The 22,719-nt window shown below is 36.6% G+C and overlaps 1 protein-coding gene across 1 annotated transcript in view; it reads left to right on the top strand.

Annotated features, from left to right (window-relative positions):
- Nucleotides 1-22,719, top strand: part of LOC106875008 (uncharacterized) — a 153,714-nt gene that overhangs the window by 100,772 nt on the left and 30,223 nt on the right. Inside the window, exons 123-140 of the mRNA XM_089358397.1 lie at nt 204-236; nt 489-739; nt 2,334-2,484; nt 2,701-2,733; nt 10,243-10,493; nt 11,476-11,626; nt 12,170-12,202; nt 12,450-12,700; nt 13,222-13,372; nt 13,551-13,580; nt 14,197-14,447; nt 15,896-16,046; nt 17,143-17,175; nt 17,889-18,139; nt 20,145-20,295; nt 20,781-20,813; nt 21,024-21,274; nt 21,978-22,128. Coding sequence (XP_089214523.1) covers nt 204-236; nt 489-739; nt 2,334-2,484; nt 2,701-2,733; nt 10,243-10,493; nt 11,476-11,626; nt 12,170-12,202; nt 12,450-12,700; nt 13,222-13,372; nt 13,551-13,580; nt 14,197-14,447; nt 15,896-16,046; nt 17,143-17,175; nt 17,889-18,139; nt 20,145-20,295; nt 20,781-20,813; nt 21,024-21,274; nt 21,978-22,128 — 2,607 coding nt within the window. The remainder of the gene's footprint in view (nt 1-203; nt 237-488; nt 740-2,333; nt 2,485-2,700; nt 2,734-10,242; nt 10,494-11,475; nt 11,627-12,169; nt 12,203-12,449; nt 12,701-13,221; nt 13,373-13,550; nt 13,581-14,196; nt 14,448-15,895; nt 16,047-17,142; nt 17,176-17,888; nt 18,140-20,144; nt 20,296-20,780; nt 20,814-21,023; nt 21,275-21,977; nt 22,129-22,719) is intronic.

Below are 22,719 nucleotides of genomic sequence, written 5' to 3' on the forward strand. Positions count from 1 at the left end.
CCAATAAGAATACAATGATCCTAGAGTACATTACCCTTCCCTTAAGAACTCTACAAACTGTCTTGGAACCACAAGGAGATGGCTTAAAGAGAGAAAAGTGTTGGTATACTTTTTAAATTGTTAAATCTAAAGATGTAACAACATACCATATGCAGTTGTATATAGGCACCAGATTAAATTGTTTTTCAATATCTTCTCTCCAGAATCTACAACTGAAGCAGCAACAACAGCTACAGGTATGTATTTAAAATTTTTCATTATTGCAAAATGATAAATATACTTTATTTTCATGCAGAAGGCACAACTGGATTATTTCTCCAGCTTCTATTAGTTAGATATATCTATTTTCATGTGTATATTTGTGAGATAGTGTATATGTCTGTGTGCACAGGTATGCATATGTAAAATGTAAAGTAAAAAAAATTGTCTTGTTTTCTGAGCTTAAATGATTGAATTAATAATTTTGTTTTCTTCATCTCTTAATGCAGAATCCTGGTGTGTGATGAATGATGGTTTAGCTGATGCTTCATTAATAAGAAGTTGGGACATTAAGACTTCAAGCAATCAAGAACATGTAAATTCTATCAGACCTGGTGGAAAAAGCTGGAAACCTCATCTCAATGATACTAAACGTACTGTAACAATTTTTGTTGGAGATGCTTTAAGATATGGTGCAACAATAAGACTGCCTCATGCCAAATATGTAGAGAAGTTTGATGTAATACTCTCTGATGGACAGGTAAATTGTATCCAGATTCTTAGAACATTTCCCTACTTTTACATCAATAATATATTTACTATTAAACTTTAAATAATTTATGATAATAAATGGTATCCCCTGGTGGAGAGTTAACACATTTCTTCATAATATTTGGTAGGATTAGAAGTTTGAATTTGAAATTAAGAAATAAGGGAGAATGTATAGATTACATGTATCCAATTTTCTATTTTTATTCACACCATCTCAGTACTACTCCTCCCTCCCAGCTGAGGGGTTTTGTTGTCCAAGGTACTTGGTGATCCTGTTGGTACCTGGTTCCACATAAAAAGCATTAGTGAGGGTACCACGTAAAAAGCATTGGAGCTGGTGCCATTTAAAAAGTTCCCATGCTGGGACCACATAAAAAGCACCATGTACACTCTGTAAAGTGGTTGATGTTAGAAATGGCATCCAGCTGTAGAAACCATGCCAAGACAGACAATGGAACTTGATACTGCTCCAGGTTTTGCCATCCCCTGTCAAACAGTCCAATCCATGTCAGCATGGAAAACAAATGTCAAATAATAATGATGATGTTAATGTTGATGTTGCATATTACGAAGTCCAAAGATATTTGGTACCATGTCAGTCCTACTGTTGATTTATAATCAAAAACATTTCAGCTATGATCATTTTTCTTTTTTTAAGGCATAATACAATGTGGACTACATTAATTTATGTTTATTTCAATTTTAAAGTTAGTGTGTAAGTGGTGAGGTGGATTTGATTTCTATTTCTTATAGGCTGTGTGAGAATAGATCAGCAATAAGATTTTGATAATTAAATAGGTTTCTCATTAAATAATAAATTCCAAAGAGATTTTTTCATTTTATTCTTACATTAAGTAATCTTTTCTACTATAGGCACAAGGCCTGAAATTTGGGGGTGGGGCAGTTGATTAGATCGACCTAAGGACACAACTGGTACTTAATTTATCGACTCCCAAAGGATGAAAGGCAAAGTCAACCTCAGCGGAATTTGAACTCAGAGTGTAACAATAGGCGAAATACTGCTAAGCATTTCATCTAACATACTAATGATTCTGCCTTCTCACCACCTTAATTCTTACATAAAGTAATACAAATGGAAACACACTAATATTTCATCTCTATTTCCTTTGTGCAGTACCTACCAGTATTACTTGGATATGTTTCTTAAATTGTTTTACATATATACTATATAAAACTATCATCATCATATGTCCATTTTCCATGCTCGCATGAGTTAGATGGTTTGACAGGAGCTAGCAAACCAGAGGACTGCACCAAGCTCCACTGTTTCTTTTGGCATGGTTTTTACAGTTGGAGGTCCTTCCTAACACCAGCCACATTACAGAGTGGACTGGGTGCTTTTGCAAGGCAACCAGCACTGGCAAGGTCTGGTCACAGATATATCCATAAAGTGTACAATGAGTCATAACAGAAAAAGAAATAACTTTTTACACAAGAGATAACTAGAGAGGAAAATAACAAAAATGCTCATTTTCATTTTTAATGAAAACATTAATTATTTGTATGTTTTGTTGTAATTCATAAAATAGGCAATGTTAACTAAGTCATATCTCTTTCTGCAGAATACCAAGCATCTACGAAATAACAAACCTGATGCTATTATCAAGATACCTTTTGGTACCACAGTAAGCAGTGTAAAATTACAATTTCATTCTGTTAAACCAGAGTGCCAGATAGCTGTGACAGTATCAATTCTTGGATGTTTTGAATCACGTAAGTATGATTGTACATTTCATACAAACTTATAATGCAGTATTTCTATGTGTAATAATATTTATGATAACCCATATTATTATATTATGTAGTACCATGTAGTACATAATCATAATTTAGAAAATAATAAAGTTATATGTGGTAAAACTAGCAAAGTAATATACTATACAATCATTTAAACTGGAATTTTATTGTTCTCTAATATTTTTTCTGTAGATTCTACAACTGAAGCAGTAACAACAGCTACAGGTATGTAGTTTACAATTTTCACAATTGTAATATCAGTACAGTTTGATTTTACATAAAGACAAGGGAATAGCATAAAAGCATTTATTTATGTCATGCGAGCCCTCTCTACTCGCTGGCGGTACCTACCCACCACCACTACCCATTTTCCTTTATTCAAAAATTCTTATCGCTCCTTAAAATTATGGCTTTTAAGTGTTGATTTCTCAGCCCAAGAATTACAGCGTGATGTGCTGCTTGACTGGTCCCCCCCCTCTCTCTCTCTCTCTCTCTCTTTATATATATATATGATGATGATGATGATGATCTTTTCTCCCGCCATGCCTCTGTCTACCCCTCCATCCTCTCTCTCTCCCCTTCGTAGTTTTTCCTTTAAGGTCTTCAGGTTCTGGCTATATATAAATGAGAAACCCATTCTAAATTATCTCGCTGACGTACTATGACGAAATACCCAAGATGCAGATAAGATAGAGATTTTTATTTATTTACGGCCTCAAACATCTCAATACCTTGCGCTTTAGTTTTTTTCCCTTATTATTTATCTTGTTTCTCTCCATGAAATTCAATTGAATTCAGTTGTTGTCTTAAATTCATGCTTAGTCATTTTCTAAGCTTCCTAAATTCATGCTACGTTATATTCTAATCACCCAGAATTCATTGCTCTTTTAAAAAATTACGATTTATGCATTGTTGTCTCTCAAATATTTAAAATCTACAATTAAGAGCCCTCTCTACTCGCTGGCGGTAACCCGCCCTCCCACCCCCTCCACCGGAAGTTCATTCGTCTGTCATCCCTCTGTCATCCCACCCCCTCCACCGGAAGTTCATTCCTCTGTCATCCCACCCCCTCCACCGGAAGTTCATTCCTCTGTCATCCCACCCCCTCCCACCGGAAGTTCATTCCTCTGCCATCCCACCCCCTCCACCGGAAGTTCATTCCTCTGTCATCCCACCCCCTCCACCGGAAGTTCATTCCTCTGACATCCCACCCCCTCCACCGGAAGTTCATTCCTCTGCCATCCCACCCCCTCCACCGGAAGTTCATTCCTCTGTCATCCCACCCCCTCCACCGGAAGTTCATTCCTCTGTCATCCCACCCCTCCACCGGAAGTTCATTCCTCTGTCATCCCACCCCCTCCACCGGAAGTTCATTCCTCTGTCATCCCACCCCTCCACCGGAAGTTCATTTCTCTGTCATCCCGCCCCCTCCACCGGAAGTTCATTCCTCTGTCATCCCACCCCTCCACCGGTAGTTCATTCCTCTGTCATCCCACCCCTCCACCGGAAGTTCATCCCTTTGTCATCCTGTCAACCTCGGCTGTCTCCCGGAACCCATCTAGTGGCCTTGGCCATCCTCTCCCCTACCTTTGGGTAGCGCATTAAGGTTGAGAAATGTTTGCAGGTTGTAGGTAATGTTTTGCTTATGAATTCTTCCAATTGCAAGTTTTCTTTTCAGGTACACGACACTGCTTTTCCTCTTCCCAGGCTACAGGCCCACACCCCCAACACCCATACTGTTAGGATTGGCACTCTCAACGTCGGCACGCTGAAAGGTAGATCTGGTGAAATTGTTGAGATGCTTGAACGGAGATGCGTAGATATGTGCTGCATCCAGGAAGTAAGATGGAGAGGAGGTTCTGCAAGGTTCCTCACAGGCAAAGAACACAGGTACAAGATTTTCTGGGCAGGGAACACTGACGGGGTCGGGGGCGTAGGAATACTTCTAGCGGAGAAATGGGTGGATAAGGTAATCGAGGTCGTTAGAGTAAGTGACAGAGTACTTAAGATCAGACTAGTGCTTCATCATAGATTAGCTACTGTCATCTCAGCCTATGCACCTCAACCTGGGCTACCAGATGGTCTGAAAGACCAATTCTATGACACCCTCTTGCAAACTACCTCGTCGACGAGTGACAGGGACCTTCTCTTTGTGGCTGGAGACTTCAACGGTCATGTCGGACGTCGTGCTGGGGGCTTCCATGGCATACATGGAGGCTATGGCTTCGGTTCCCGCAACGAGGAGGGAACCAGACTGCTGGAGTTCTGTGATGCAACCAATCTTATGGTCTGCAATACCAACTTCAGGAAACCTGCCAGTCACCTAGTCACCTACCGCTCCGGCAGACACTCTAGCCAAATCGACTACATCCTCGCCAGAAATAGGGAAAGAGGGCGGCTTATAAATGCCAAAACCTACCCTGGCGAAGAATGTACCCCACAACATAGATTAGTAGTTAGCGACTTTGGGATCAAGGCAAAATGGGTGCCCAGAATTAGACAGGCTTGGAGAAGAAGGGTGTGGAAGCTTAAAGACCCTGCAAACGGACAGAGACTTAGAGACAAGTTACTTGAAGCATTTAACGAAATAGAAGGGGATATAGCATCATACAACGTGGAAGACAATTGGAGATTTCTGCGGGACAACCTGTTGAAAGCCACCGACCAGATTTGTGGGTGGTGTAAGGTCCCCTCCCAACCCAGAGTAACGTGGTGGTGGAACAAGGAGGTAGACAGGGCTATTAGACAAAAGAAACAAGCTTGGAAGGACTGGAAGAACGGTGGTAGCAGGGAATTGTACCAATGTGCCAGAAGGGAGGCTAGGCGACAGGTTTATTTAGCCAGAGGGGAAGCAGATAAGGAAAGATTTGCCAATGTTCTGCGCCGTGAGGACCAAAGACTCGAGGTATTTCGGGTTGCAAGACAGTGTAGGAGAGAGAATAGTGATGTTGTAGGAGAGAAATGTGTTCGCATGGATGATGGTACGCTTGCATTAAATGAGGATGCAAAGAAAGAGGTCTGGAGATGCCACTACGATAGATTGCTTAATAAAGAGAATGAATGGGAGAAAGAGAGCCTGCCTTATGTCGACCCAATAGAGGGACCAGCTATCCGAGTTGATAGTACCAGGGTAGATAAAGCAATTAAGAGTATGAAGACCGGGAAAGCCCCCGGCCCATCAGGAATCACTGCAGAGATGCTCAAAATATCTGGCAGTGTTGGCTATAGCCTAGTCACCCGTATTACGAACCAGGTGATACACGAAGGAGTCATACCCTATGACTGGTGTAGCAGCATCATAGTCAACTGCTACAAAGGTAAAGGGGACGCTTTAGATACAAATAATTACAGAGGCATCAAGCTGTTAGATCAGGTTATGAAAGTTACAGAGAGGGTCATAGCCCAACTAATTAGGGAGCGAATCAATTTAGATGAGATGCAGTTTGGGTTCGTGCCAGGTAAAAGCACTACTGATGCCTTATTTCTAGTGAGACAGTTGCAAGAGAAATACCTAGCCAAGGATAAACCTCTGTACCTGGCTTTCGTTGACATGGAGAAAGCCTTTGACAGGGTCCCCCGATCCCTTATCTGGTGGTCAATGAGGAAACTTGGGATAGAAGAATGGCTAGTGAGAGCTGTGCGAGCCATGTACAGAGATGCGGCCAGTAAGGTGAGGGTTGGAAATGAGTACAGCAATGAATTCCGGGTAGAGGTAGGGGTCCACCAAGGTTCCGTCCTCAGCCCCCTATTATTTACCATAGTCCTCCAGGCAATCACAGAGGAGTTCAAGACAGGTTGCCCCTGGGAGCTCCTCTATGCTGATGACCTTGCCCTAATTGCGGAGTCACTATCAGAACTAGAGGAGAAGTTTCAGGTGTGGAAGCAAGGTCTAGAATTGAAGGGCCTTAGAGTCAACCTAGCTAAAACCAAAATCCTAATAAGTAGGAAGGTAGATAAAACACAAACCCCTTCAGGTAGATGGCCCTGCTCAGTATGTAGAAAAGGAGTAGGTAGTAACTCTATAAGATGTACCCGGTGCAAGCTATGGACACATAAGAGGTGCAGCAACATCAAAGGCAGGTTAACTAGCAAGTTAGTTTTTGTTTGTGGCAGATGTTCAGGTGCAATAAAGACTGCAAACAAACAGGAAACAACTTCTATCTCATTCCAGGGTGAAAAACTAGAGGTAGTCGATAGCTTCCGCTATCTGGGCGACCAAGTTAGTAGTGGGGGTGGGTGCGCTGAAAGTGTAGCTGCTAGAATAAGAATAGCCTGGGCAAAGTTTAGAGAGCTCTTACCCCTGCTGGCGACAAAGGGACTCTCACTCAGAGTAAAAGGCAGACTGTATGACGCATGCGTACGAACAACCATGCTACATGGCAGTGAAACATGGGCTGTAACTGCTGAGGACATACGTAAGCTCGCAAGGAATGAAGCCAGTATGCTCCGTTGGATGTGTAATGTCAATGTGAATACCCGTCAGAGTGTAAGTATCTTGAGAGAAAAGCTGAACATTAGAAGCATCAGTTGTGGCGTGCAAGAGAGACGATTGCGCTGGTATGGACATGTGGTGAGAATGGAGGAGGATAGCTGCGTGAAAAAGTGCCACACCCTAACAGTTGAGGGAACCCGTGGAAGAGGTAGGCCCAGGAAGACCTGGGCTGAGGTGGTGAGGCAAGACCTTCGTACATTGGGCCTCACCGAGGCGATGACTACGGACCGAGACCTTTGGAAATGGGCTGTGCGTGAGAAGACCCGGCAAGCCAAGTAAGATCGTTGCCAGTGCCCCTGGACTGGTTCTTGTGCGGGTGGCACATGAGATGCACCATTTTGAGCGTGGCCGTTGCCAGTACCGCCTGACTGGCTCCTGTAGGATTTTCGAGCGAGATCGTTGCCAGTGCCCCTGGACTGGCTTGTGCGGGTGGCACATAAAAGACACCATTTCGAGCGTGGCCGTTTTCGTGCGGGTGACACGTAAAAGCACCCACTACACTCTCTGAGTGGTTGGCGTTAGGAAGGGCATCCAGCTGTAGAAACTCTGCCAAATCAGACTGGAGCCTGGTGTTGCCATCCGGTTTCACCAGTCCTCAGTCAAATCGTCCAACCCATGCTAGCATGGAAAGCGGACGTTAAACGATGATGATGATGATGATGATGCGAGGTCTGGTCAAAAAGTATTGGAACTGTTGCTATGGTAAGGGAGCTGAAGTACACTGAGTGAAGCTGCTTGGCACAGATTGACGTTGAACCCTGTTGCACATGCACACTAAGTTACAATGTTCTTGCTCATTTCTGTTGTTTATAGCAGTGCTTGGAAGTAAAATATGTAGAGTGTGGTTGTTTCAAAAAGACATTCGGATTTCAGCTGTGCAAGATCTCCCAGATTGTGTCAAGGAAGACAAAAACTTTTTGAAAATGGTTATAACAGGTAACAATTCATGGGTCTATGGCCACGACCCTAAAAACAAGGCAAAAATCAAACCCCAATTTAAAGGAACGACATTTCAGGACACCAAGGAAAGCCAAGAGAATGTGACAGGGTAGCTGCTCACTATCCCCCAAAAAAGGAGTTCCAGGTATACTTCCTTCCAATGGAAATGATGCTGGATAAAGTGACTTCAGAAGGGAACTACTTCAAAGGAGATTAAATATTGAATTGATATGTTTGACAGTTTTCTTTTTATTTAGCAGTCCTGATATTTTTTGATCAGACCTCATTTGCCATAATAACTGAATGTTCTTAGTATTTTATAGAATCAAAATAAATTAGGAATATTAAATCACAGATAACCAAATTTAATATTGTCTTCCTGTAAAGTTTTGTTCATGTGAGAATGTGGTGATAGAAATTATGAGATTTTGTTCTAAAATTTTATTATAGAAAATTTACGTTCACTATGAATATCAGAAGAAAACTGCCTTCTGGGCCTTTTTCTGCCAGACTGTGTTATCTTCCTCTTCATCTTTCTCCTCTGCCTTATTATCACTATCATCATCTTTCTCCTCTTCATTGTTTGAAAGGTGTTATATGTCTAAATGTTCCTGCTATACAAGTTTCCTATTTTAACAGAATGTGTTCATTATACTTCCTTTCTAATTTCATATATGCTGTAGCCTTAATTTTTTTCTGAATTTGGTTATGATACTTCTAGAATTAAATATTCTTTACCATTTATAATAGTTTATTTTCAAACTGATCTAAATGTTGCTCACGTGGAGGATTTAAACCAGGGAGATTCTCAAACATTTTCTTTTATTCTGTATGTATGTATATATGCATATAGAATATAGGTGGTTAGAATATTCCAGTGGAATGCATCTCTGAATTCTAACGGTTCAATAACTTATTTTGAATACCTAACTGTGAGCAAACTGGCAAATGTTTGGAGAGAGCCCTTATTAATTGCCAATATATATATATATATATGTATGTATGAAGTTAAATCTATGTCTGGTCATAAAGTGACCAATAGTTTTGCAAGCTTTACAAATGGCTCATCAGATTCCAATGGTTGTGGGCGTATACCCTCTTTTCAAACTGGAGGTAAGAAAACTGTTACGGTCAGTTAATTTGTAAACAAAAGAATATTATAAAAGAATATTTAAACAGGACAGGTTATCACCCTTAGACTGGTTTGGTCAGCAAATCTTATGGACCAGCAGGACGAATGGGGAATGGGGAATCTCCACCTGCTAGGTTGGTTCTGGTCCACAAATATTCTATACAGTCCTAATTGATGAATGGGAAATCCCATGTTTGCAGCAGGTAGTACTTGAAATGTGGACAGAGGCTATATGTCTTGTGTCTTGAATTTAAGAGAATTTTGGGGTCAATTGAGTTCTTAAAGATTCTTGCCTGCTCTGCTATGCAAAGTTTACGCCATTTATATAGGACCCCAGATGTTCTATTATCCTCTGTTTAATTTTGTATGGAGTTCCATCATCCTTAAGGTGCCACACTTGGCTAGCCAAGGGCATGATATAACATCTTTCCAGCACCCTAAAAGAGGACCTGTGGTTGTACAGGCACCAATTAAAGGTAGTTCCAGCTGAGCCAATATATCTCTAAACCAGCATGCTGGCTGTTTCCTCTGTTGGCCCCGAGTGTGAAGTTGTTGTTGCCACTGCTGTCATTGGAGCTGTCATCAGTGCTGTTATTACAGGAATGAGGTTCTGGCGATACTGTTGCTACTGTTGCAGTTGTCATCCTTGGCTGCAGTGTTGGTGTTGCTGCTGCTGTTGCCAATGGTATCATGGCTGTCACCAGGGCTATTAATTCTGAGCATGTGACCAGTAGTTCTACTGGTGCTGGTGAGATCACCATCTCCAGTTGTAGTGCTGGTGCTGGTGCTGTGGTCATATTTGTCGACGCTGGTGTTTCTGCCATTTAATGGTTTGCTCCTGTTGCCGCCTTCACTGTTACCATGGGATGTCGCTAATGTTGTTCAATGAACTGCTGCTGCTACTTTGGTTGTTAGAGCTAGATACCATCACAGTCTCATATATGAATCCCTCATAAATATATAAAAGTTGATTAATATATTTACATACAAATCAACACTTAGGAGGAAAACACTTAATTTTGCATTATGAAATATAAGGCACATTCTGTATTGTCTCTGTAATTAATTAAGAAATTAAAGTGTGTGTATGATTACTCACTTACATATAAGTCTCTGCAGTGCAAGTTGAAAGAATTTACCTGCAGTATTTGACTTTTATCTCTCCATACAGAGTCCTGGTGTGTGATGAATGATGGTTTAGCTGATGCTTCATTAATAAGAAGTTGGGACATTAAAACTTCAAGCAATCAAGAACATGTAAATTCCATCAGACCTGGCGGAAAAGGCTGGAAACCTGATCTCAGTGACACTAAACGTACTGTAACAATTTTTGTTGGAGATGCTTTAAGATATGGTGCAACAATAAGATTATCCCATGCGAAATATGTGGAGAAATTTGATGTGATACTCAGTGATGGACAGGTAAATTATATCTTGATTTAGAATATTTTGTTATTTTTACACAAATTATTTAGTTATCTTTAATACATTAATTAATTTATAAGAAATATCTAATGCTCTCAATTAATATCTTGTTGTTTCTACACAAGCAGATCTATTATGGAAAGCATCCCAGCAATGATCATTACTTCTTTTTTTTTTTCCGAGCCTAGTATAGCTTGGAGTACATTAGTCAGTGTGGATTTGCATTTTTTTTTCTTGTAGACTTACAGAGTCATTGAAGTTGTTTTCTCTTTTATGCCAAACAAAATAAGCAGAAATGATCAACATTAAGATTTGATAAATAATTAGATTTTTAATTCAAAATAACTTTTGACTAGAACTTCATCTCATTTTATCTCGGTAGTTAACAATTATTTAGAATCACTTAATTTTACAATTTTGTTTTCTCCTTTGTGTAATACCCAGTGCTGGATTAACCCATTAAGCAAAATAAGCACATGCTTAGGACATCAATGATATGAGACACCACAGATATGAAAATGCTTTACGGCATGAAAGAAATCACTTTAAACTTGCTATTTGTGATGCCTTATCTCTACCAAGTATAGAAGCAGAAATTTTGCATAAAATTGATTTTAACGATATCATCAAACACTTTGCAATTAAAAAAAAACAAAGGAGAAAACTTTTCAAATATAAATAAAATGGAAGCATACAAACATAAACATTATTTTCCATCTTACTGTGAATTTTGTTTCATTTCCCAAAATAAAAATTCATTTTATGTTTTATTATTGCTTACATTTTGAATTATTTTTGTTTACATTTTAAAACATTTACATATACTTGAGGGCACCAAAACTTTTTAAGTGCTTAGGGTCTTTATCTGCCCTGGTAATACCTACCAGAATTGGAAATATCTCTTATATAATGTAAGTTGCAATGATTCAACGTAAGTATGCAAAATAGATCTGTAAATTGATGTATATTATTTTTACAGAATACCAAACGTTTACAAAACAATAGCCCTGATGCTATTATCAAGATACCTTTTGGTACCACAGTCAACAGTGTAAAATTACAATTTCACTCTGTCAAACCAGAATGTCAGATAGCTGTGACAGTATCAATTCTTGGATGTTTTGAATCACGTAAGTTTGATAGCAATTTTCAGTACAGTATTATTATATAAAATCACATTTGTAATTGATATTATATCCTATATATTAACTGATCCTATTCATCAAAGTAATTAAATCATAAGCTTTAATGTGCTTAAGGGATGTTTTAAATGAAATAAGTGTAATTTCACTTCTTTAGCAAACTTTATGCTACAGTATTCCTTTGTGCTGTTTATAGCACATATACTCATCATCATAATCATCATCATCATCATCATCATTGCCATCATCGTCGTCATCATCATCATTTAACATCATTGTTCCATGCTGGCATGGGTTGGAAAGTTTGACAGGATCTGATGTATCCAAGGATTGTATCCAGCTCCACTATCGGCTTTAGCATGGTGCTTATGGCTGGATGCACTTCATTACACCAGTTACTTTACAACATGGACTGGTGCTTTTTTTGTGCCACCTGCATTTTCCAAGCTATGGGTGGTAAAATTCGTATAACTTGTTATTTAACTATTTCTATGCATAAAATTAAATTGTTCTTTAATATCTTCCCTGTAGAATCTACAACTGAAGCAGCAACAACAGCTACAGGTATGTAGATGCAAGTTTTCATAATTGCATTAAAGATCTGTTGGTTTCTCATACAGAAGGCATACTTGGGTTATCTTTCCAATGTAGATATCTCTGTATTTGTGTGTATGTATGTGTATGTGTGCATCCATGTGCATGCCTGTGTGCACATACATGTATGTTTAAAGTGTAGGATTTAAAAAAAAACATTATACTTTATATATTCTGGGACTAAAATAATTGAATATCTAATAATTTCTTCATACAGAATCATGGTGTGTGATGAATGATGGTTTAGCTGATGCCTCATTGATAAGAAGTTGGGACATTAAGACTTCAAGCAATCAAGAACATGTAAATTCCATCAGACCTGGTGGAAAAGGCTGGAAACCTGATGCCAGTGACACTAAACGTACTGTAACAATTTTTGTGGGAGATGCTTTAAGATATGGAGCAACAATGAGATTACCCCATGCGAAATATGTTGAGAAATTTGATGTGATACTCTCTGATGGCCAGGTAAATTGTATTTTGGTCTCAAATATTTAATTATTTTTATACAATTTATTTTAATACATTAATTAATTTATGCTGTCATTTAGCCCCATGTTAGTTCTGCTCCAGCAGACTGGTACAGAAAGCATTCTGGTCATAAGCATCACTTTGTTTTGTCTGATATAGAGTAATTTGGACTACATTAGCCAGTGTGAATTTTACTTTTGAACCAAGCAAAACGAGCCAGAACAGATCAACAGTATGACTTGATAAATACTTTGGTATTTTATATTAATTTGATAAATGATTACTACATTTTTAATTAAGTTACAAAATATCTTCTAACATGAGCTTCATCTTTCTTTATTCTCAGCTATTATCATTTGTTTCGAAACACATATTTAAAATATTTTTCCTTTGTGCAATATCTACCAAAATTATCTCAAAATGCCTCTTACTTAGTTTCACATTAGTATATTGTTATATTTTAATGTAATTTTTTTTTTAAATAATCCTGTTACCTAAACTATCATTTCTTCCTACAGAATACCAAGCATATACAAAACAACAAACCTGATGCTCTTATCAAGATACCTTTTGGTACCACTGTCAACAGTGTAAAATTACAATTTTACTCTGTTAAACCAGAATGCCAGATAGTTGTAACAGTATCAATTCTTGGATGTTTTGAAGCACGTAAGTGTAACTGCACTTTATAAACTTTATAATCCAAGATTTCTTTTTGCTATTTACAACACATACTCTATATACGTTTTAATCATGCAGAAAAAAATTGACTAAGTGGTAAAATAACATACTGTATAACTATTTCTATGCATAAAATTAACGTATTCTTTTAATATCTTTTCTGCAGAACCAACAACTCAGGGAGCAACAGCTACAGGTATGAAATTTACTATTTCCTCTACTGTGATATCAGAACGGTCTTATGTTATGTAGAGACAAAGTATTGCATAAAAGTATTAATTTCTGTCGTATGCAATAATAATTGAGTGCGATTGTTAATTACAGGGTTAAAAATGTGTTGAAAATTATTCTTTTCTGTATGAGTTAAGCAATGTAGTTTTACTTTGAGACATTCAATCGTATGAGCAAATGTAATGTTACAGATAATAAGAGACTGAGTTATAAAAATCTTAATATACAGGTGCAGGCATGGCTATGTGGTAAGAAGCATGCTTCTCAATTACACGCTTTTGGGTTCAGTATCAAAATCACAATCTTGTGGTCATGAGTGAAACACCCTAACCACTAAGCCATGCATGCTTGCAATGATGTGCATCTGTAAGTGTTTACATCTGTAAGCCTGAAAGAGTAGAAACCTTTTGTATTTTCATGATAACTAATGTAGAAAACAAAATGTGTGTGTGTGTGTGTGTGTGTGTGTCAGTATTTATTTGTGTCTTGGTCTGTACAATGTGAGGTAAAAGTATTTACTACCAGGATTTAGCATCCACTGATTGCATAAATAATGTTGTTTTCTTCCTCTCTTCACACAGAGTCCTGGTGTGTGATGAATGATGGTTTAGCTGATGCTTCATTGATAAGAAGTTGGGACATTAAGACTTCAAGCAATCAAGAACATGTAAATTCCATCAGACCAGGTGGAAAAGGCTGGAAACCTGATCTCAGTGACACTAAACGTACTGTAACAATTTTTGTGGGAGATGCTTTAAGATATGGTGCAACAATAAGATTACCCCATGCAAAATATGTGGAGAAATTTGATGTGATACTCTCTGATGGCCAGGTAAATTATAACAGATCCTGATTATAAACTTATTTCATTATTTTTACACCATACATTTACTTATTATTGATGAATGTAGACATAAGCATGGCTGTGTGGTTAAGAAAGTTGCTTCCCAACCTCATGGTTTTGAGTTCGGACCCACTGCCTAGGACCTTGAGCAACTCTCTTCTACTATAACTCCAAGCCAACCAAAACTTTTCAAGTGGATTTGATAGACAGAAACTGAGAGAAGCCTGTCATATATGAGTGTGTGTGTGTGTGTGTGTGTGTGTGTCTCCTTGTTTTGATATCAAGTAATAATTGTAAATGAATGTCACTGTATTACAAGCAATATCATTCATCTATATCTATAAAAGGCAGGAAGTGGTGCGTGTGTGTGTGTGTGTGTGTGTGTGTATGTGAATGTACTTCATGCATGTCCACAAATTAGCACGCATGTCGCTCCAATTTTAGGAGGACATTGGTCACAGCCATGGTTGTGCTTTTGTCAAATTATTTTTCCTGAGGCACCCCCGGATAGCAGTAAAAATAACTTTTTAACCATAACTTTTACCAATTTTCATGTTGGTGAAATCCGTAAGTTTGCTAACATGAGTTAAGTCCCCTGTCTTATAAATTAAGCAGTAACTTTCATAAATCAGGATATAATTTTTGAAGACTAATTCTGAGCCCAAAATGTATGTATATATATATATATATATATATATATATATATATAAAATATATAGTTTTAGGGAAAATAACTAAGTTTCAAGAACTCATCGATGAAAATCCACTATCACATATAGAAAAATTAATAATTAAAAGCACAATAAATGAGTATAATATAAAGTAAAGTAAATATCATAAGATAAATATAATAAAAAGATTACACGTGTTTCATAACTAATTTTCAAATAGAAAAGAAATTTAGATCGATTAAAATCAATTGAAATTATCGAAAATAAATTCTATTCAAAAATATAGCTACTCGTCAGATCGTAAGTAGAACAATAATTAGATATATATATCTCAACCAACAATAAGTACCAAATGAATTAATATGAAATACTTATTATATAAAGATAGAAAAATTATTAAAAATATCATAATATCAAAATAATATTAGAATAATATTAGAATAATATTAGAATAATATTAGAACTTCGATCTGAATAGTGTTGATATACTTTCGATTATCTTTGATTAATAATATTTGATTAATAATTAATCTTTATAGTTTATAATATCGTTAAAGATTTTTAATAATTAAAACTTTGTATATATATAAAGTTTAATCTTTTATTCTTAATAATTTTTTCTTTCCTATTTTTTTCATTTGTGGGACTGAACCTGGAACCATGTAGTTGGGAAGCAAACTTTTTATCACACAGCTATGCCTGCGATCTTTTTATATAATTTTTTTTAAAGTGGGCAATATTAAATAAGCTGTATTATTTTTACAGAATACAAAGAATATACGAAACAATAATCCTGATGCTATTATCAAAATACCTTTTGGTACCACTGTCAACAGTATAAAGTTACAATTTTACTCTGTTAAACCAGAATGCCAGATAGTTGTGACAGTATCAATCCTTGGATGTTTTGAATCACGTAAGTTTGACTTGTACTTTTTAAACAAAGTTTTCAGTCTAGAATTCCTGTGTACTATTTATATTAATTTTAACCCAAGTTATATTTTCAATACATTTTAATCATATATAAGAAAAATATAAATTTATGCCATAAAATTAACAAAATACTATTTATATAATAATCTGCTTGTTAGTACACCCATTACACATTAGTTAGTTAAAAAGGTGGAGGTGAAGTAAAAGTGAGAGAAGGGGAAGAATGTGATTAGAGAAGAAAGAAGTGAAGAAGAAGTAAAGAAAGATGTATAATAAGGCCAAATGTGTCATGTGGTTAGTTGAAGGAAGAGATGAAGAGCAAGAGAAAAAGACAGTGAGAGAAAAGAAGGAGAGAAAGGTGTTAGTGACATGTTGTAGGGTAGGAGGGGAGAGAAAGGCAAAGAGAAAGAGATATGTTTAGGATACAATATTTAGGAGAAGGTGATGTTCTGGTGGTGAGTTTAAAGAAAGGCAGATAGAGAGATGAACAGGGGAGGCAGTTACATTAAGAGAGAGAGAGATGGTGGTTATGGTGGTGGTGGTGGTGGTGGTGGTGGTGTGTTTATAGCAAAGAATATTTTTTCATTGAACTAAATTTATAATATTATTCTTCTACTTGTTAGTTTAGTTTATACTTTTGTTTGTTAGAGAGGAGGAGGAGATAGAGTAAGAGAGAGAGAGGAAGAGGGAATGTGAGAGTAAGTGAGAGAGCAGATAGCCAACAGATGCATTATGCTGTCACTCATGTGGTTAGTGGAAGTGAGAGGTGATGAGAAAGAGAGAAATGTTAAAGACATGAAGAGGGGAATGACATGGTTAAAAAGTTTGTTGAAGAGGTAGAGAGAAAGAGAGAAATATAAAGTGCTTAGCAGAGGGAAATTTTAAAATCATATTATGTATTATTGTGACTGGAAGTGAAATAACTTAGCAAAATGAAAATTAAAATGAAAATCATCCTTTCTTTCTTAAATAGCTTTCCTTAATCTTTTTCATTCTGTGGAATTTCCATGGGCCCCACTTGTATTATATAATTGTTTCAGTGCTAACAATTTAATTATTCTTTAATATCTTCTCTCTAGAGTCTACAACAATAGCTGCAACAACCACTACAGGTAAGTAGTCTACAATATATGTTATCCCTTGTCTTTATGGCAAGGGATGTCATAAAAGCTTAGATTCATGTTAGATGTAATAATAATATTCAGCATTTCGCCCGGTGTGCTAACATTTCTGCCAGCTCTCCGCCTTGATGGTGGTCAGTGATTTCTTGTTACTGCTACTTCTAGCAGGTCAAGCAATGTGATAGAGACTTCTTTGATGGCTTAGATTACTAAGATCATTCTGACTAATTGTATATGCATTGATGAGTCTGTATAAGCTGTTATGTTTATTTTAGTTTTCCATTTTGTTTATTGTGTGTGTGTGTGTGTGTGTGTGTGCGTGTGTGTGTACATGCCTGTCTGTGTGAGGTAAAAGAACTACTTCTTATCACCATAGCTAATATGGAAAATAAAGGGCATGTGCTTATATGCTCTTTTGAGTGTGTATATATGTATATATGTTTGTGTATGTATGTGAGAGAATATTCACTAATGTACAAGTTTGTACAATATTTATTAATGTAGGTTGGCATTAAGAAGGGCATCCAGCTGTAGAAACTTTGCCAGATCAGATTGGAGCCTGGTGCAGCCATCCGGTTCGCCAGTCCTCAGTCAAGTCGTCCAACCCATGCCAGCATGGAACGCAGACGTTAAATGACGACAACAATGATGATGATGATGATGATGATTGAATAAATAATGTTGTTTTTCCTCTCTTAATACAGGGTCCTGGTGTGTGATGAATGATGGTTTAGCTGATGCCTCATTGATAAGAAGTTGGGACATTAAGACTTCAAGCAATCAAGAACATGTAAATTCCATCAGACCTGGTGGAAAAGGATGGAAACCCGATGTCAGTGACAAAAATCCTACTGTAACAATTTTTGTTGGAGATGCTTTAAGATATGGTGCAACACTAAGATTACCCCATGCGAAATATGTGGAGAAATTTGATGTGATACTCTCTGATGGGCAGGTAAATTGTTTACTAATTTAAAATAATATCTATTATTTTAAATTAATTAACCATTTGTAATTGTTATATTGCTTATGTGATGAAAATACGTTTAGCATAAATTAAAGTAATAACAGTTAGATTGCCTTATTTGTATATGACCTCTTCACACAATATATAGGGTGGGCCAGAGTTCATGACTAACTTATTAGTTATATTTCTTAATATGCTTATTTTATTGTCATTCAACATCATCATCATCATTGTTTAACATTTGTTTTCTATGCTAGCATGGGTTGGACTGTTTGACTGGAGACTGGTAAGCCAGGAGGCCTCACCAGGCTTCAATCTGATCTGGCAATGTTTCCTATTTCTTTACTGCCCACAAGGGGCTAAACACAGAGGGCACAAACAAGGACAGACAAAGGGATTAAGTCGATTACATCAATCCCAGCGCGTAACTAGTACTTAATTTATCGACCCCAAAAGGATGAAAGGCAAAGTCGACCTCAGCGGAATTTGAACTCAGAACATAACGACAGACAAAATACCGCTAAGCACTTCGCCCGGTGTGCTAACGTTTCTGCCAGCTTGCTGCCTGATCTGGCAATGTTTCTACAGCTGGATGCCCTTCCTTATGCTAACCACTTTGAGAGTGTAGTGGGTGCATTTTACGTGCCACTGGCATGAGAGCCAGTCAGGCAGCACAGGTACTGGCCACGTTCAGATGGTGTTTTTTATGTGCTACTGACACAGGAGCCAGTTGGGGCAGGGGATGGGGGTTGGGGTATGCTGGCATCAACCAGGTTCCGTTGGTGTTTTTTACGTGCCAATGACATGGGGAGCCAGTCAGGCAGCATGCATGAATGGTGCTTCTTGTGTTCCACCAGCATCAGAGCCAGTCAGGCAGCACTGGCATCGGCCATAACTACAATTTCCATTTGATTGTGATTTGATTTTTTATTTTGATTTTACTTGACTCAATATCAGTGATACTGATATTAAATCAACAAGGAGCCCTTCTTTCTACAAGTGTCAATTTGATTGACTCATTCATTTTACTTCTCTGAAGTAAATCTAATTTTACAAATTACGTTAATGCTTATAATTAAACTATTACATCATACAAAGTGTATAACATTATCCATTACAATTGTGGTTTTATATAGCAATACTTTATTGAAAATACAATTACACTAACGTGGGCTGGTTATGCAATGCTGGTATAGGCTACGGCTGTGATCTCACTTTACTTCCTGGGTCTTCTCAATCACAGCATATTTCCAGAGGTCTTGGTCTTTCATCATTGCCTCTGTGAGGCCCAACGTTCGAAGATCATGCTTCACCACCTCATCCCATGTCTTCCTGGGTCTCCCTCTTCCAACGGTTCCTTCAACTGTTAGGGAATGACACTTCTTCACACAGCTCTCCTCATCCATATGCAGTACATGACCATATCAGCGCAGCCATCTCGCTTGCACACCACATCTGATGCTTCTCATCTGATGCTTCTTATGTCCAACATTTCTGTCAGGGTACTTACATTCTGTCATGTGTGCACACTGACATTACAATTATTGTATTATTTTATTTCTTAACATGTTTATTTTACTGATATTGTATTGTTTAAATTTATTATTTTATCTTTTAATATCCGTATTAATAAATATTAATATATTAATAAATTTAACTAGCAAGTTTGTATAAACAAATGCTATATATTCTAAGCTAGTGATTACCTGACTTGTTATTCATATTCAGTATTCATCCCTTTATTCACTTATCACCAACATTTTGATAAATAATTACCTTTTCATTACAGGTAATTAACCAGTGATTGATCTCTTGCTATGCACATTATTTTCATCTCTTGTGTATCAAATCTTCTTATGTCAGTTTTATCTTTCTCTTGTACCTGCAATAGTTACTGGGAAATGTCTATATATAATTGTACACTTGTATATTGGTATGTTTAACGTAAAGTTTTAAAAGAGGCAATATTAACTTTGTTATATCTCTTTAACAGAATTCCATGCACATGTCAAACAATAAACCTGATGCTATTATCAAGATACCTTTTGGTACCACAGTAAACAGTGTCAAATTACGATTTCATTCTGTTAAACCAGAATGCCAGATAGCTGTGACAGTATCAATTCTTGGATGTTTTGAATCACGTAAGTGTTATTGTATTTTCAATAAAGTATTGCTATATAAAACCACAATTGTAATGGATGATATTAATTACACTTTGTACGATGTAAATAGTTAAATTATAAGCATTAATGTAATTTGTAAAATTAGATTTACTTCAGAGAAGTAAAAGGAATGAACCAATAAAATTGAGACTTGTAGAAAGGAAGGGTTCCTTGTTTGTTTAAAATCAGTTTCACTGATATCACAAACGGTTAATGTTAGTCATTCTATATTTACTTGTGGCTATAGAAACCATATAAGAATATGACAAACAGAATATGTTTTTCTTGCCTTAAAAGCTATTCAAATTATACTCTAACTGTTACTTGGAACCACAAGGAAATGGCTTAATCAGGAAAGTTTTGGTATATATTTAAAATTGTTAAATTTAAACATGCAACAATACACTATATACAGTTGTTTCTATTAATTGAATTAAATTCTGTTTTTAATATCTTCACTTTAGAATCTACAACCGAAGCAGCAGCAATAGCTACAGGTATATATCTGAAAACTTTCCCCTTTGCAATGTAAATATGTTTGTTACTCATACAGGAGGTATATATGACTTACTTCTTTGAGTTCTATTATGTGAGGCATGCTCGTGTATGAATACATGTGTAAAATATAAGATTAAAAAATGTATCTTTTATAACCTGGACTTAAATAAATGAAGAAATAATGTTGTTTTTTTCATTTCTCAAAACAGAATCCTGGTGTGTGATGAATGATGGTTTAGCTGATGCCTCATTGATAAGAAGTTGGGACATTAAGACTTCAAGCAATCAAGAACATGTAAATTCCATCAGACCAGGTGGAAAAGGCTGGAAACCTGATCTCAGTGACACTAAACGTACTGTAACAATTTTTGTTGGAGATGCTTTAAGATATGGAGCAACAATAAGATTACCCCATGCAAAATATGTGGAGAAATTTGATGTGATACTCTCTGATGAACAGGTAAAAAACATGATCTTGTCTATCTACTTCTCTTATTAATTTATTTTTATAGGATGTGGCAAAACAAACTCACATATTTTTCATTTGAAAACACACAGTGTGTACTGATTAAATTTATGATGGTAACTGAAGAAAGCAATAAAATATTATCTCCATGAAGACACCACTACCGCCTGCCTAACTGCGCTGGTGCCACACCAATAGCTGTGTAAAATATGTGAAGTTTTTTTGATACACTCTATAATAAGAAATGTTTAGTGCTGTTGCTGCTTTTCATCTCTATACCAATCTTCATTCAGCAGACTTAAGATGAAATGAAGACTCTTGTTTTAGGCATATTATTACTTGCATTAGCCAAAGTGTAGCCAACCTTTTATAAAATGTTAGAATACAACTGGAAAGAATTTAGCTGTTATTTTTAAAAGGGTAGGAAATAGCATTTAATTCTAAATGTATAAATAACACAAAGATATTGATGAATATTTAGGTTTTACATTAAAAATAATTTGCAACCAAAGCTTCTTCCCATTTTATTTTCATCATTTATCTCTTCTGCAAGAACACTTAATCTTCAGTACTTTTGATTCTGTAAATTCTTTCATAACTACCTGTAAATGGTTTCATATATACCTTTACATAAGTATATTGGTATGTCTTATTGTAAATTTTTTAAAGTTGACAATGTTGGTATCTCTTTCTACAGAACACCAAACCTCTTCACAACAACAAACCCGATGCTATTATCAAGATACCTTTTGGTACCACAGTCAATAGTATAAAACTACGGTTTTACTCTGTTAAACCAGATTGCCAATTAGTTGTAACAGTATCAATTCTTGGATGTTTTGAATTACGTAAGCATAAATGTACTTTTCAACCTTTTTAATATCAATCTGCTTGAGACCACTTTTAGTCTTATAAAACAAAATTCCATTTTAAAGTGATATACCCTCCAGCCTTCATCAGGTGTCTTGGAGAAATTTCAAACCTGGGTTTTCGTTCTTAAGGTATTTTTCAATGTTATTATTATTATTGTTGTTGTTGTTATTATTCAGGTCACTGCCTGGAATCGAACTTGGAATCTTGGGGTTAGTAGCTACTAACCCCAAGATTTTGAGTTCGATTCCAGGCAGGGACCTGAATAATAATAATATTAATAATAATAATAACAATAATAATAATAATATCGAAAAATACCTTAGGAATGAGAACCCAGGTTCGAAATTTCCCCGAGACACCTGATGAAGGCTGGAGGGTATATCAGCTGAAATGTTGTGTTAACAACAAACAAGATGAGGACAAATATCTGTCAAATGTAAATAATGTACATAATTCCTCATCTCTTAAACTGTAAAGTGTACCAAATAACCAATAATATCAAGCAGATGAAATAGCAATCTTATGCATGTATATGTGTGTATGTGTGTGTGTGCGTGTGTATGTGT

Source organism: Octopus bimaculoides, chromosome 10 (assembly GCF_046866305.1).
Source record: "Octopus bimaculoides isolate indiv1 chromosome 10, ASM4686630v1, whole genome shotgun sequence".
Classification (NCBI taxonomy): domain Eukaryota; kingdom Metazoa; phylum Mollusca; class Cephalopoda; order Octopoda; family Octopodidae; genus Octopus; species Octopus bimaculoides.